Source organism: Saccoglossus kowalevskii, chromosome 14 (genome assembly GCF_978046115.1).
Source record: "Saccoglossus kowalevskii chromosome 14, keSacKowa6.1, whole genome shotgun sequence".
NCBI lineage: Eukaryota > Metazoa > Hemichordata > Enteropneusta > Harrimaniidae > Saccoglossus > Saccoglossus kowalevskii.
Window position 1 is genome coordinate 12882337 of NC_140654.1, and position 18101 is coordinate 12900437.

The following is an 18101-nucleotide window of genomic DNA, read 5'->3' on the forward strand; positions in this document are numbered from 1 at the left end:
CTGCTGCTATTATTGATTATTATACATTGTACATTTATATGTTGGTTAATAAAATATGTTGCTGCATTGTCACAATAGATTGCTGGCCCTTGCTTAACCCTGCATGGCATTTTTTGGAAGACATAATGAACATACTGTGTAATACATATTTTTCATTCTGTTGCATTGTAGCACATATGATAATTTTCAAATCTTTCTACATCCACCATGAACCTGTGTGTACGGTAAAATGACTAATTTTCACTGGATTAAAATTTCGCTGATTCACCATTTCAGGCATAGACAGTGGGTTTTAAATTCATGTTTTTTTTTCCTTTAGATAATGTGTTCTATGCTGAATTTTACATATTCACTAGGTTTTAATTTAGCACATTTTGATGTCAGCGGAATAAGCAAAATTAAAACCCAGTGAATAATTAATCCCTTTAAAGTATGTGTGAACAGAGTCATTGTCATTTTCTTCTATGTATAATCATATAATTTTCATCCTATCGTATTAGGGAATGCGAATTCCAAATATGGAACGATAACGTGTGTGAGCGTCCTCTAATAATGAAAGCAAACATGGCAGCCCCTAGGGTTTGACCGGACTCCAAACAAAACCGCCAATGACTATCACTGGTACATAATCGATACGTAAAATATTATTGATTATTATATTATACAAGTTTGTGACATAACTGTATTAGAACATTTCATATTGTTCCACACTAGACCCAGTTACCGTTGAGAAGTGACCCTGATCATGACTTGTTAAGAAAAGCTTTACTCTGGACTATGTATAAAGACTATAAAGCTTCATGTTTTTCTGCACTTTTTTCTTGTATTCTTCAATATTTCTGGATATGAACCCTTTCGTAATTTCAAAGCCAACAGACAAAATTTGAGTCAATTTTCAGTTTTTACTCAAACATTTTTGCTATTTTTGACCCAGTCTTCTGAAGAAAAGTGCAGACTATAAACAAGACTATTTTGTGAATTTGTGATGAAAAGAAGGAACTGGTGGTAAAAAGATTAGGAATTAAATTATGCATGTTGGCTATCACCATAGATAGATTAGTTGCACTTCTGAATAATTAAACCAGGTTATAGTTGAATGTACTTTTGATCATCTTGACTTTTGACCATCTCGACTATCCTTATACATGTATCTTCAATATATTGAATTATATAATTTCCTGAAATTACCCATAATGACATTCAAGAATTTAAAATTCAATGGAACAGAAGTACGTCAAACATGTATTTTCATGTGACCCCATGTACTTTTGATCATCTTGACTTTTGACCATCTCGACTATCCTTATACATGTATCTTCAATATATTGAATTATATAATTTCCTAAAATTACCCATAATGACATTCAAGATTTTAAAATTCAATTGTACAGAAGTACGTCAAACACGTATTTTCATGTGACCCCAAAACTAGAGTCTTAGGGAGAAACCTTGAATGTGAAATTATTACCCTACACTTGTTTTGAAGGGTTGCAGTTATGTTAGAATCTCAATTCTACAGATTGTGAAGTAGCTGCCATGCATAGCTTTATGAAAAGACTTGCAGTTTAGTATTTATCTTTATCATCAATGGATTTTCGATAATATTTGTAATTTGCAACAGTCTGACATTTTGGGTATCCACATGTGACTGATAATTATCAGATAATTAACTTTTTTTTTTGTGAGCAGAAATCCCATGCACTGTTCTATGAATATTTTTATACATCTGTCACCGTAACGCCATAAGTTACAGCATGCCGTAATTTTGCGGTATTGCACTGGGTATTTTCATCCTACCATATTAGGAAATGCAAATTCCAAATATGGAACAATAATGCGCCTGAGCTCCTCTAATAATAAAAACAAACATGGCTGCCACCAGGTTTTGACCGGACGCCACCGAACGAAGTGTTCGCTGAATCTGTTCTTAAACTTTTGGATTTCCATGATGTATCCTTTGTAGGAAAAGATGTATAATAATAAGGTTATTACGAGGATACCTCAAAGTATGCACTCAGACAGTACGCAGTCGCATCAACATTCTTAAGCACAATAAATAAAAGTTGATGTTGGTTGACGATTCATCTTATTCTGTTCACCTCCATTTCATGGATAATACACCCCCTGACCATTGTTCATCTCCACCAAATGTATAAGAATAACATATTTTGGTGAAATATTGTTTAGTGAGTGAATTAATGTTAACAAATAATCTTCGAAACAACAGAAAATAACACATAATACCCCCCGCGGTAACGATAATCAAATTTGTAATTGAAGTTCAAAAGTACTTGCGTAATTTCCGGTTTCAACTAGTTCGAAAATGGAACGTCCTTGAACGCGATATTAAAAATCATGCTTAGAACTCCTTTTGAACCAGACACTAGCAGCGTAAACTTATTGCAAATTTGCGCAATTTGGGCCCAGTTTGTTCTTACAAGTTAACTAGGTTTCATTTATTATTATTTAGTAAACAGGCCCCCTGAAACGATTTAATATATCCGTAAAATACGTGGCAATAGCCGATTGACTTCCAAAATGTTCGAAGTTTCGAACAAACTTCCGGCACACCTTGCACGATATGCATCAGATCAGTGTAGAAGACGCCGACCTGCAGCGTCAATGAGGCAAACCATGTATAGCAATCATTGCTACGGTAACAACCATGGTTCGCATTTGCTATATTTACCTGTAGATTGCCTAACGAGAATTAGTATCATAAAATATTTTGCGATGTTCATTACAATCAGCTCCTGTGATCATATACATGTACATGTAGGCCTCAGAGACTACACAGAGGGTATTTTTAATATTGTGAGTGATACCTCTATTTTGCTGCCCCTGTGGGAAATCATTTGGTACCAATATCACAATAATTAAATTCTTTTATAATGGGGTGCTTTAATTATGATACTCTGGGCAAGCTTCTCGGCCATTGCAGCTTTATCTGTGTTCTATGCTTTGTCGTAGTCCCCTGTAGGCTGAAGTGAATTCCTGGAAATACAATGTAGTTGTTACTAATGTGACATTATCCGGGGTTGTTGGGTGACGTCACGTATTTATCACTAATCCTAATGTTTTTTCTATTTATTGGAAAAGTACATGTACATTATATATGTAACCTATTTTATTGTGTTTGAGCGAATGGTAAAATGACGGAGTTGTCTGCCTCATGCCCAGTATTGCCCGGTGGTCAATGTCTTAATATAAACCACACGCCCCCCTTCTCTCCCCCAAGATTGCAAGTATCAAGTAAAATTTAACTGCATCTATCCTTAAAGTAACACTAGTAAAATGGGACTGTTAATGGAATATTAGTTGGTCTGAATCTGAATTAATATATTTATTGAATAAATTGCCCACTCACAATAGACTCGAGATCCAAATAATAACACATTGTTTGGAGGACACCACCCATCTATCACTTTGAAGGAGGGTTTCACTCCATGTATTCTATCCTCTTCAAAGAAAAAAAAAAAACACCACTATATTCCCTTCATGGCTGGTACGTCCCTCCATTCCCTTCATTTTACATAGGGTCCCTCCATTCTACATGTATCTGCTTTATTGAGGGTCCCACTATTCTATTTGTTTTCAGGTGATATTAGTCATCCCCCTGAGCATTAGTTTTGAAGTCTCATCATCTGCAATTATGTTAATGTGAAAGAGTACATTAGCATGCTGGCGAGGATGTTCACATTAAATTTGATTGCAATGCCCAAGTGTTCTGAATTAATTCAGCATGCGTTATTCAAGTCTTGCCAAAAAAAAATGGGTGCCATGTCTTCCTATGCATCAAGCTCACTTCTAATAAAACAGGTCATTGAAATGGTACATAGTATACTAATAGCTTTGGAAATTTGGCATTATCTTGACTGTGCAGACATTGACAGATAGCAATCCAAGAATTCAAAACTGCAGTACATGATGGGAATTGTCCTAATTTATCAACACTGATTCCACTGAATTTGTATATTCAGCCATAAGTAACGTGTAACTAAATAACAATTAGTTTATTGATCCCTGTTGGGAAGTAGTCGATCAGTCCGGATTGATCTTTATGTGTCTGTGTGTGCCTCTATCTTGAACATGACTGGGTCGTTCACATTCAAACTTCACACATACATGTACATCATACACCTTGAGATACACATGCATATTCGTTCCATGTTCTGATTGAAGATGGCTGAATGGGAGTTGTTTTATGCTTATTCATCAAAATCAAGCATTTCTACCATTCTGGTGCCGGATCTCGGTCGTGTATGGATGGATTGCGTTCAAACTGGTGGCCATTTTGTTTTAACAAATGCTGTTCCAGAGCCATATCACTGACACACCTTGACCAATCATATTCAAATGTTATAGAAACATCATATGTGCACATATATTTGTTTGACGATCATAAATTTTTCAAAAAACAAGTTGACCAGAAACTTTTTTCGTTTTTTTTCTGTTCCTAATCTTTTCTACTCCTAAGCTTGTCCAAGTAAAAATAGACAATTTTTTATTCAATGATAAAGATACACATGGTTTGTGGAATATATATTATGTTGTCGCACCAAACCCAAATCTATGTAAACTTAGCATTATTTTTATAATATAGCACAAAGTGTCAATTACTCTAATCTTGTCTAAAGTTGCCATTTAAATCAATAAAACACTGTTTGTGATATCAAATTCCAAAACTCTGTGAATACTAAAGTAAAATATTTGTTTTCATATTTGTTTCAACCATTTTGAAACCTGGCAAAAATAGTAGATTTTCTTCATTTGGTTCAAAATCATAAAAAATGTTGGAAAGGGCTAATTCTGCAGTCCTGATTTTTCAATTTAGTCTCAGTACTGAACTTTTATTGCACCTGTTCTCAAGTTAAGGGGAAGGGCATTTCCACATACACTACAATGTATTTATAACAACAATGTTAAACTATGATTTTTAGAATTTTATCTGTGTATTTATTTGAGTGGTAATGCTGTGATAAAAGCTCTGTCAAATTGCTGTTAAAATATTACAGTTCTGTGATTAAAGTTTAATATTTGAATTGCTGAAAATGCTTTGTTGTACTTTTTAATTAGACTTATCTTATGATTGGAGAATCAATATCACTGTAGATAATAAAGTTCTATTTGAGCAAGCACAAAAGCTGACAAAATAATAACTAATTGGTTACTGTATTTGCCCTATTGCAGGTTTTTTTCTAGAGAAAAATGCAAGAGGGAGCACTGCAATTCAGCAGCGCCACCAAGTGGGTGATATAGGGTTCTCCCTACCAGTTTTTGATAATTCTAAGTTAAAATGGAGCATTCTATGACTTCCTTGGGGGCCAAAATTACTATCAGACAGGTCATAGTTGAAGACAGTGGCCACATGTGATCCCTGGTCAATCAGAATTTTATGGTTGCCAGTGGATCTGCTCCCCAGGGTAAGGGGGCACATGGCCATGGCATGAGGGCACTGTGCCCCTGTTCCCTTGTTGAAAAAAATCCCTGCTATTGGAGAAGCTTCTTAGACACAATAAGCAAAAGTAAGCAGATTATGTATGGTAGGTTAGTAGTGTGGTTTATTACCTAGCCCGTACCATCAAAGATGGAAGGGAAAGGTATATTAAGGGAAAAATTTTGTCTGTCGTTGTTGTTGTCGTCGTCGTTAATAATTGTTATTGTGTGCATAATAACTTTACTAATTCTATTCCAAACTTCATCAAACTTGGTCACCTTATTCATCAGTATAAAGTCTTCCCTGAGTTTGAACAACAGATGTCCTGTATGAAAATATCATGCACAAATTGAGAAAATCTGATAAAATATTTTGACTGTTTCTACTTGACTGATCACTGGTGATACACATCAAAGGTCACTGATCTCAGTGGAAATATGCATTGTTGTATGTGTGCAATGAAGCAAATGATTTATCTTGTAATAATATCCTTGGTAATGTATCTCAGAATCCCATACTGGGTTTCAAAACCAACTCATGGAGAGATTGCACAGTCTGATACACATTTGCAAACCTACCAATAAAATCTTTACAGAAAACAAGATGTCAGAAAATCAATATAAGCACTCCTATGAACTGGGTTCAAAACTTTGATCAAGATCTGAAGCTAATAGAAAATCTGTTTAGTTCAAAGTTATCAAATCAAAAACAATACATAAAAAATACATAAAAAGCAAAACATTTCATCCACATTTTAAAAAGAAAATTGTTCTAAAATATATGTATTCTGTATTTGACAAACAGTTCATTCGACAAATGAAAACTCACAGGAATATGTTTCAGCTATTAGAACAGAATGATAGTTTTTATAATACTAGTTTAAAAACGCACTTCAAAGATTGCAGTGTTTGAAGATGTAGATTCTCAGGAGGCAACAGTACTGTTGACTTCTCTCTCCACTGGACACCAACTAATTATTTAAGTTGATTTGCATACAAAGCAGAGCTTGCAACATGATAGCTATTCATAAAGGGTGTTTTTTTTTTACTTTTCATATAATACAGTAGTCACACAATGAGGCAGTTCATATTTGTCTCAGTGAATCATTAATTTTTGACAGACACCTGTACAAAATACTTTGACAAAAGCCAGCTAAGATTTTCTGTTATCTTGCATGTTTTATGAATCTCTTTACGTCTAAATGCAGCGATGAGGCATTTGTTTTTATACTAAAATATCTGAATTACTTTGAATAAAGCTGGAAATTATGTCCCTTAAAATAATTAAACAAATAAGGCACCAATGTTTTTGTAAGATATTTACATCTTTAAAGGACATTTGGTAGACTGATTCCCCACTGTTGGTTCAACCCCAAAACTTGTTTGTATTCAAAATTAATTATGACAATGCATATTTATATTGAAACAAACTATGATAAAGGGAATTATATTATATAACAAAGGGCAAGGTCACCAGAGTTCAACTATGTTTAGTCCCTATTGGGATAAAGTCCCAAAACAGGGGAGTCATGGATTAAACTCTATGCACGTGTTTAAGGTGCATGTCATAATGATTTTGAAACTCATACAAAAATGGCTGACTTGGACCAATACCATATACTAGTATGTATAACGTACATGTACATTGTACTCCATTTCTATATATGTGTGTTGCACATTGTCTTGAAATGTGAGGTTATTTATGGCTAAGATATCAGTGTGGGTATATCATCACAGAGTATAATCTTGCTACTTTAGACCACTCCAAGTTACATACTAACACAGTGGTTGTGATTATGAAGGGTACTATGCTGGAGATAAATCCAGGCTTTTCTCTGATGCTAACAACTTAAACAAACGCTGCATTCTGCAAGAAGAATCATTTCAAAATCCAAGTACATGTATATCTAAAGTATGCTGTATTTTATGGTGATTCAGTTTTCACTAGACATGTACAAATCATGTATGCCTCAGATACCTACAGTGTTGTATGGTGCGAGTCTTACTAATGATTGACATATTCTAAAATTGTAATTATTAATGATTTGATTTATGATTTGTGCAAGCAATATTGGGACCAGTATGTGATGAATACATCACCATAGCTTTATGATTTCTGATCAGTATCATCTGGACTCAATATTTACTAAAAAAAAGGAAGCCTATCTTGTAGTTCCACAGTATCACCAGTCCATCAGATTTTGTAAGCCACAATGGTGTGAGCAAAGACAACAATCAATTACTATGTTCATGTTACGGGATCTCGGCATGTGCCAAAAGTTGTAATCCTTTGTGTTTGCAGAGGGATTACAGCAGTTGTGTTCACATTATTCAGGACCAACCTAGAACCGACTCGGCTTATGTCGAAATCATTTTTTCATGTCAATGTAGCATTGCAAGAAAATAGCGGTGGCACGTGCCGAGATCTCCATCGTGAACGCCACACTACTATTTCTATCTTTGGACTGGCTTGGATTGATTTTAATAATTTTGAATAAATGTAGGTATTATGCATATCATGACGTTGAAACATACATTGTATGTATCACATATATGGTTACTTGTAAAATATTTCAAATCTGGTAACTCAGGACTCAATTCTTGTGATATGGAAGGATTTTTAACGAAATTCAGGACTTAATTCTTGTGATTTGGAAAAATCTTGGAGGAACTCTTGGTTCAATTCTTGTGATGTATAAGTTTATCTCCCCAATCCTTACCCTATCTGCCTTGGATGTAGTCATGTTTAATTAAGAATTGTTAATAGCATAAATAAAATAATACTGAAGTAAGAAATTATAAAAATTGGGTTCCTTTTCTTCAAAAAACCATGTAAAAACATCATGTGTATGTGTCAACACTCCTGACCCGAGTGCTCCGCCAATTGACGAAATGATCCCCAACACGTGTTTCACAGTCACGTTATTGATGACGATGAACTAATGAGTGAATGAATGAATGAGTGCTTGTTGTGCTCGGCACCATGGGAAATCTGTCAATGCACGATCTAAGAAGCTTGATATAGAAATTGAATCTATTTTTAAACAGTAGGACAATGGAAAAAAACTTTGCAAATCAACTCCAGTTCTGTGACGTACTTTTACCTTTTTATTTATTGAAATTAAGGTACCTTTATTGGGAACACTAGGTAACTGGGGGCTCAGGTATTTATAAAATCTTACGAACTCTAACAATGATGATTGTAAGACTTCAAGTACACATGAATTAATCAGCGAATGGTACATCAGAAATTGTTTGTTTCCATTTTTGTTACTTTGCTTGTTTGTTAGAAAACTAATTACAATCAGATTATTATTCATGTTTGTTTTGAGCTCAGATATGTTAATATAGAAAAAACAAAAAAACACCCGAGTATACACGAGTATACATGTACCACTTGATTTTGACCAGTTTACTCTATATCCACACTCACTATTGTATATGTCATGAAACTTTATCAAAGTCTTGTGATCTCTTATTACATAGAGTTTGTTTACTCCGGTGTATTACATATCAAACTGAAATAACTCAATACTAACAATATTTCTTTTTCTTTTTACAGTTTGCAATTTTGTGAGTCATGAAAGATGCCTAGAGAATGTCATATCTCCGTGTTCAAGTATAGCTTCCAATTTAATAAAGGTAGGAGTTGAACTAGACGACCCAGTCGTGGCAATTGTTTTATATAATTCCTTTACAATGAGTACCGGTATGTAGAATCTTCCGTGTTGACATAAAATTACCACAACTGGTCTATTCTGCCACGCCCTCTATAGTTGTCACCAAGTTTTTGTGGTGATAAATATGCTAATGAGTATCAGGTCTTGTAAACTGCCAACCAATAAGAAAGGCAGCTTTTTGACTCCCGTGTGCGAAGCACAAAAGGGAGTCTTTGCAGTTACCCTGTCTGTATGTCTGTATGTCTGTATGTATGTATGTATGTATGTATGTATGTCACTTTTGTGTTCCACCGTTATCTCAAGAACCACTAATAAAATTTTGGTGAAACTTGGTACATAGATGCTCTGGGATAATGCGCAGAGTTGATTAGGTTTTGGTAAAAATCTATGAATATTAATTACCTAATTTGCATGATAATTAGCTGATTTTTAGCTGTTCCAAGACTGTTCCACTGATATCTGAAGAACCACTCATTGGATTTTGATGAAACTTGGCACATGGATGCTCTGAATGAGTGCACAGATTTGATTAGTTTTGGGTAAAAATCTATGAATATTAATTACCTAATTTGAATGATAATTAACTGATTTCAAGCTGTTCCATGACTGTTCCACTGATATTTGAAGAACCACTCATTGGATTTTGATGAATTTGGCACATGGATGCTCTGAACTAATGTGCAGATTTGATTAGTTTTGGGTAAAAATCTATGAATATTAATTACCTAATTTGCATGATAATTAACTAATTTCAAGCTGTTTCATGACTGTTCCACTGATATTTGAAGAACCACTCATTGGATTTCAATGAAACTTGGCACATGGATGCTCTGAACTAATGTGCAGATTTGATTAGTTTTGGGTAAAAATCTGTTAATATTATTAATTACCTAATTTGCATGACAATTAGCTGATTTCAAGCTGTTTCATGACTGTTCCACTGATATTTGAAGAACCACTCATTGGATTTCAATGAAACTTGGCACATGGATGCTCTGAACTAATGTGCAGATTTGATTAGTTTTGAGTAAAAATCTGTTAATATTATTAATTACCTAATTTACATAATGATTAATCAATTTTCGGCTTTTCCACTGATATCTCAAGTACTAATCATAACATTTCAATAAAACTTGGTACATACATGTCATATGACACTGCACAGACCTGATAGTTTTTAGGGTAATATCAGTACATATTAATTACCTATTTTGCGTAATTAATTAATTTTCAGCTTTTGATATTTCGAGTAGATATCTCAAGTGCTAATCATCACATTTCAATGAGACTTGTGACATAGATATTCTAGGACTATGCAGAGACCTGATTAATTTTGGGATAAATAACTGTGCTTATTAATCACCTAATTTCCATAATTAGTTAATTTTTTGCTGTTTTATGGCTGTTGCACTGATGTCTAAAAACCACTCATTGGATTTCAATTAAACTTTAAAGAATACCCATCACATTTCAATGAACCTAGGACCATATTAGTTTTTGGTAAATATTTATGCTTCTTAATCACCTAATCAACATAATTAATTAATACTGATATCTCAAGTATTGATCATCACATTTGAACAATAGACAGCCTGATTAATTTTGGGTTAAAATCTGTTCATATTAATTCTCTAATTAGCATAAAAATTAATATTTTTTTGGTTCTAATCACATTTCAATGAAACTTGGTACATTGTGCAGACCTTATTAGTTTTACACTTAAATCTGTTCATATTAGTTATCTTATTTGCATAATTAATTAGTTTTCTGCGTTTCCATCAACATCTCAAGTTCAAGTAATTTTGAATTAATATTTAATGTGTCTCCAATACTCTCAGCACACAGGAGTTCTTTCTAAGCTTTCTTTGATTGTTCTATGCAACTACAGTACAGTTCTCGCGGAAGCTTTGGCTTTTGTGGCATCATTGTCGCCTATGCATGGCTTCATTGTTGCCTCAGCATCGCATCATTGTGGCATCAGCTTCGCGTCATTGAAAATTGAAGCTGTGTTCGCCTCGCTTATTTTGTGGCATCATCGTGGCCTCAGCTTCGCAGTCTCATGGCATCAACATGGCATCAGCTTCAACTTATTGTGACATGAGTATGACCTCATTATTTGCACGCAGAAGGGCAGTAGACAAAAACATGTACAGAAGTTCGATATGTAATCGATTTGAAATTCAAGGCGAATAAAATAATATGATCAAGAGTAAAATGACATTTTAAAAAGATATCTTGTTTAATTATTTTAGTGTTGCGAGTATTGGGCACCAAAAACATTACAATCGGCAAGGTGATGAGTTTCATATTGACTGCAAGGAAAATGGTAATAAATTCAAATCACACGATGCTATCGTCGTTCTGATACAACACAATTTGCTGTATACGAAGTGAAACTGTTCTTGTTTTAAAATTACCCTTTTTTCGCTCATTTTATTTGCTGCTAGAAGAGCAGATTCAGATTCCTCATTTCGGTGGTATTTTTCTGTGTTTCGTTTAGTTTTAGCCGAGTCCGATCCCATGCCCGGACTACTAAAACATGCAATACACACATACGCCGCCATCTTGATACAAAGTTCCAAAACAAGTGCGTACATTTCCAACATATGATTGGATGGTGGTGGTGGCGTCGGTCTGGTAAAATTTGACAACCAATTCTCAAAATTAAGTCACGATCAGTGATCTGAGCTCAATCTATACATACTTTAAAAGTATTCTCACAAACATATTTTCGAATAAAAACGAACCACATGCCCTGTAAAAAATCGAATAGCGCTTGACATGCAGGAATAATTTATTGGGGCTTCAGAAAAAAAACGTGTCCATTTAGTTGTGGCCGTAAATATTTGGTGACCAGCCGATGAACAATTTGAAAATCATGATTCACACGGAAGTCCTTCGATACTGAAAATCATCGACCCCAGTCTGGTTTACCTTATTTCCCAACTTGCAAAACTGATTTGTATCTCAGCTCTGTTTTTTTTCTTTTCTTTTTTTGAACTGAGGTCAAATCCCATCTGTTTGTCAAAATATACCGATGTTTTTCAGTGAATAATTGCGAAGCCTGTCACAGCACAAAAAAAAACTTTGTGAATCGACGATGGAGATTGGATGGTACGACGACCCTTCAATTTGCGTTACCGGTAAATATGTTTTATTACAACATCATTGATTGGCTGAGAGTCACCTGATCGGAGCACGACCTGGGTCACAGAACCATATTTGTCCGTATTATCAACAGGACTTTGCAAGAAAACCACACCCACATTTTCAACCATTTTAGCGCGGAAGTTGCCAACAAATGTCGAAAACTTGTGAATTTTATGAATTCGAATAAAATAAAGCTAATGATTGGTAAGACTGGTTAATAATATATCCCCTGATGCTCTTCGATTTTATTTATTTCAAGGTGAGAAATGGATACTAGTAGTTGAAGTTCCATCGATTCCAAGGCGACTATTTAACCGTGACAACTATACGCTCTGTTGTAGTTTCACGAGGTAAAACAAAAATACAATAAATAGTACTTGTTTAATTATTTGGTTGTACAACCCGCAAATTACGGGACATGTTCCTCATGAATTACGACAAATAAATGCTGATTGTGTTGAATGACGGACGTCGGGACCGATTGGAGAAACAAATTATTGGGACACGGTCGATAGACATTTCAAACAAATGAAATTATTAACGAAAGACGAGATTTTTCTAGGTATTTACGATCATACGGTCATACCAAATATATGCAAAATTGACAAATACACTAAGAGGTGTAATATTAGGTCATTTTTATTTTAGCCTTAGAAATATTTTCTTTCACTCAGTCCATGTCCATGCGTGGGAATTTTATTTAGCTTCATAGTCCTTCAGCTTGTCTTCTGCTTGGGGGGAAACAACAATAATTATACAAATCGTAAACTCAACACAATCAGGAAAAGAAACTCAGACAACCATGTTGTACTTCTGTTGAAATACATTTTGTAGCAGTGCGTCACGTCGGAATATTGTCTAAAATAAAATATTCAATCCCAGCCAAATCTAGGTCAAAGGGTCAGATTGCGTACATATAATTATAGATAGTTAAAACAAAAAGTATTTGAACTTTTGACGGTTGTTCAACATCTATGCACGGTTACTAAACTAGTAACCGTGAACTATGAAAACCAGAAAATTTTTAGTAGTTCGAATTTTTGCACGGCCGAAAATAAAACGGAAATTGACCGGTCAAAAGCGGAAGCGGTCAAGAGGTTTGGGGGAAATGAGAACAGTACTTCTTAGTTTGATGAAGCGATGCTGATGCCACATTGTCGCCATAATGAGGCCACAATGAAGCGAAGCGATAATCGCCGAACTCTTTAATGTCGCGACATTGATGCGACGATGAAGCCATAACAATGCCCTAACAATGCCCTCACGATGCGATGCTGAAGCAAAGCTGACGCTGAAGTGAAGCCAAAGCTTCCGCGAGATCTGTACTGTACCTGTATAACGCACTCATGGCCTGACACCTACATATTGGACCTAATTCACAAAAATCAAAACCAGAGAACCCTTCGCTCAAGTAAGAAACATACACTTGCTGTACCTAGAACTCATCTCAAGAATTATGGTGACCGGTCATTCGCCCATTCCTCACCGTCTTTATGGAATCAATTACAAAATGACATCTTTTCTGCTCCAAATGTGAACATCTTCAAAACCAAACTCAAATCTTACCTGTTTCAGCAAGCCTATCTGTGAAACTAAGCGTCATTGAGCATCACTGCGATGGATACTAGGCGCTATATAAACTTGTATTTATTATTATTATTACTTTCCTCGTTTGGAAGTGTTCCATAACGTCTCTGCATATCATGAATTGACCAGTCGTGGTAATTTTGTGCTGGACCACGATTTAAGACAAAAAATATAAAATCGCTGGCTGGGCCAGTCTAGAGCTTGAATCACAATATCCATATATTTACTGCATACAAATTCCATTGCTGTCAAACACAAAAAAATTGTTAATTGAAATAAATAGTGAAATTAATTTGGCTGCTGTACCAACTAAATGACATGGCTGCAAAGGAATTTGGTCATGATAGGAGAAGGCACTACATAATAACACAAAAAATAGGTTATTTATTGTAAACAATATCAGCTAGTAAAATTTTGATTTGGGTAGATAATTCGAAATCAGAGAGAAAAATGTTCAAACTGACTTTTTTTAAATGACCTTGCATATACATATATGACTAGTTGTAAAAAGGAACAATATCACATTGTAAGTGTCTGTTTAGCCGTCTGTTCATTCGTGTGTGTTTGTGTCAAATCTTGTACCTATGATTTCTGAAGAGCCACTGGCGAGATTAATATGAAACTTGGTACACAGCTGTTATGACATGAACACCAGACCTGCTTTTAATATTTCACACTTTTTAACTGCTTAGTGTCTGTCCTTGATAATGTGCAATAAAGCATTCAGTAAACAAATATATTAATGTTCAGAAAAAGTTGCTTATTATATTTTTGATATTGTCTGATAGCATCCATTTAATTCACTTTGGGACATGGAAGTGTATTATTTGATGGGCAATAATAATCACCAACTCGTTCTTAAATAAAATCATAGATCAGAATATATATGGGGCTAAATAAAGCCAAATTAATTTTTAAATTAGTTTGGCTGCTGTTCAAACTAAATAACATCATTGCAAAGGATTCTGGGAAAAGTCATGATAGGAGAAGGCACTACATAATTAATGAACACCAATCAAAAGATGATTTCTACCAGGCATGATTTCATATCCAATGTCTATTGTATGGCATGAAATGGACAACCATCTGTCAGAGATTTTAGGTCAATGTAGGCATTGTAGTGTTAATGGTATGGTGACAGATGGGACGCGCAGCACACAACAAATAGATGATATGAAAACTTGAATTATTGTGGATAAATTGATTTACAACATGGTTGATAAATTGAGTTACAACATGGCCAATAAATTGACAAATACAGCATGGTCTATAAATTGACAATTACAACATGGCCAATAAATTGACAATTACAGCATGGTCTATAAATTGACAATTACAACATGGCCAATAAATTGACAAATACAACATGGCCAATAAATTGACAATTACAGCATGGTCTATAAATTGACAATTACAGCATGGTCTATAAATTGACAATTACAGCATGGTCTATAAATTGACAATTACAGCATGGTCTATAAATTGACAATTACAGCATGGTCTATAAATTGACAATTACAACATGGCCAATAAATTGACAATTACAGCATGGTCTATAAATTGACAATTACAACATGGTCTATAAATTGACAATTACAACATGGCCAATAAATTGACAATTACAGCATGGTCTATAAATTGACAATTACAACATGGCCAATAAATTGACAATTACAGCATGGTCTATAAATTGACAATTACAACATGGCCAATAAATTGACAATTACAGCATGGTCTATAAATTGACAATTACAACATGGCCAATAAATTGACAATTACAACATGGCCAATAAATTGACAATTACAACATGGCCAATAAATTGACAATTACAACATGGCCAATAAATTTACAATTACAACATGGCCAATAAATTGACAATTACAGCATGGTCTATAAATTGACAAATACAACATGGCCAATAAATTTACAATTACAACATTGCTAATAAATTTACAATTACAACATGGCCAATAAATTTACAATTACAGCATGGTCTATAAATTGACAAATACAACATGGCCTATAAATTGACAAATACAACATGGTCTATAAATTGACAATTACAACATGGCCAATAAATTGACATTGACAACATGGCCTGTAAATTGACAAATACAACATGGTCTATAAATTGACAATTACAGCATGGTCTATAAATTTACAATTACAACATGGCCAATAAATTTACAATTACAGCATGGCCAATAAATTGACAATTACAGCATGGTCTATAAATTGACAATTACAACATGGCCAATAAATTGACAATTACAGCATGGTCTATAAATTGACAATTACAACATGGCCAATAAATTGACAATTACAGCATGGTCTATAAATTGACAATTACAACATGGCCAATAAATTGACAATTACAACATGGCCAATAAATTGACAATTACAACATGGCCAATAAATTTACAATTACAACATGGCCAATAAATTGACAATTACAGCATGGTCTATAAATTGACAAATACAACATGGCCAATAAATTTACAATTACAACATTGCTAATAAATTTACAATTACAACATGGCCAATAAATTTACAATTACAGCATGGTCTATAAATTGACAAATACAACATGGCCTATAAATTGACAAATACAACATGGTCTATAAATTGACAATTACAACATGGCCAATAAATTGACATTGACAACATGGCCTGTAAATTGACAAATACAACATGGTCTATAAATTGACAATTACAGCATGGTCTATAAATTTACAATTACAACATGGCCAATAAATTTACAATTACAGCATGGCCTATAAATTGACAAATACAACATGGTCTATAAATTGACAAATACAACATGGTCTATAAATTGACAATTACAACATGGCCAATAAATTGACATTGACAACATGGCCTATAAATTGACAAATACAACATGGTCTATAAATTGACAATTACAGCATGGTCTATAAATTTACAAATACAACATGGCCTATAAATTGACAAATACAACATGGCCAATAAATTGACAAATACAACATGGCCTATAAATTGACAAATACAACATGGTCTATAAATTGACATTGACAACATGGCCTATAAATTGACAAATACAACATGGCCTATAAATTGACAATTACAGCATGGTCTATAAATTGACAATTACAGCATGGTCTATAAATTGACAAATACAACATGGCCTATAAATTGACAATTACAGCATGGTCTATAAATTGACAAATACAACATGGCCAATAAATTGACAAATACAACATGGCCTATAAATTGACAATTACAGCATGGTCTATAAATTGACAATTACAGCATGGTCTATAAATTGACAATTACAACATGGCCAATAAATTGACAAATACAACATGGCCTATAAATTGACAAATACAACGTGGCCTATAAATTGACAAATACAACATGGCCAATAAATTGACAAATACAACATGGCCTATAAATTGAAAAATACAACATGGCCAATAAATTGACAATTACAGCATGGGCTATAAATTGACTAATACAACATGGCCAATAAATTGACAATTACAGCATGGTCTATAAATTGACAAATACAACATGGCCAATAAATTGACAATTACAGCATGGTCTATAAATTGACAAATACAACATGGCCTATAAATTGACAATTACAGCATGATCTATAAATTGACAATTACAACATGGCCAATAAATTGACAATTACAGCATGGTCTATAAATTGACAAATACAACATGGTCTATAAATTGACAAATACAACATGGCCTATAAATTGACAATTACAGCATGGTCTATAAATTGACAAATACAACATGGCCTATAAATTGACAATTACAGCATGGTCTATAAATTTACAAATACAACATGGCCTATAAATTGACAATTACAGCATGGTCTATGAATTGACAATTACAACATGGCCTATAAATTGACAATTACAACATGGCCAATAAATTGACAAATACAACATGGCCTATAAATTGAAAAATACAACATGGCCAATAAATTGACAATTACAACATGGCCAATAAATTGACAAATACAACATGGCCTATAAATTGACAATTACAGCATGGTCTATAAATTGACAATTACAACATGGCCAATAAATTGACAAATACAACATGGCCTATAAATTGAAAAATACAACATGGCCAATAAATTGACAATTACAACATGGCCAATAAATTGACAAATACAACATGGCCAATAAATTGACAATTACAGCATGGCCAATAAATTGACAATTACAGCATGGCCAATAAATTGACAATTA

The 18101-nt window shown here is 33.9% G+C and overlaps 1 protein-coding gene across 4 annotated transcripts in view; it reads left to right on the forward strand.

Annotated features, from left to right (window-relative positions):
- Positions 1-18101, forward strand: part of LOC102805499 (diacylglycerol kinase theta-like) — a 117693-nt gene that overhangs the window by 46468 nt on the left and 53124 nt on the right. For all 4 annotated transcript variants that reach the window (XM_085507921.1, XM_085507922.1, XM_085507924.1 and 1 more), the window contains exon 2: positions 8999-9078. In XM_085507921.1, the coding sequence (XP_085364047.1) occupies positions 8999-9078 (80 nt within the window). The remainder of the gene's footprint in view (positions 1-8998; positions 9079-18101) is intronic.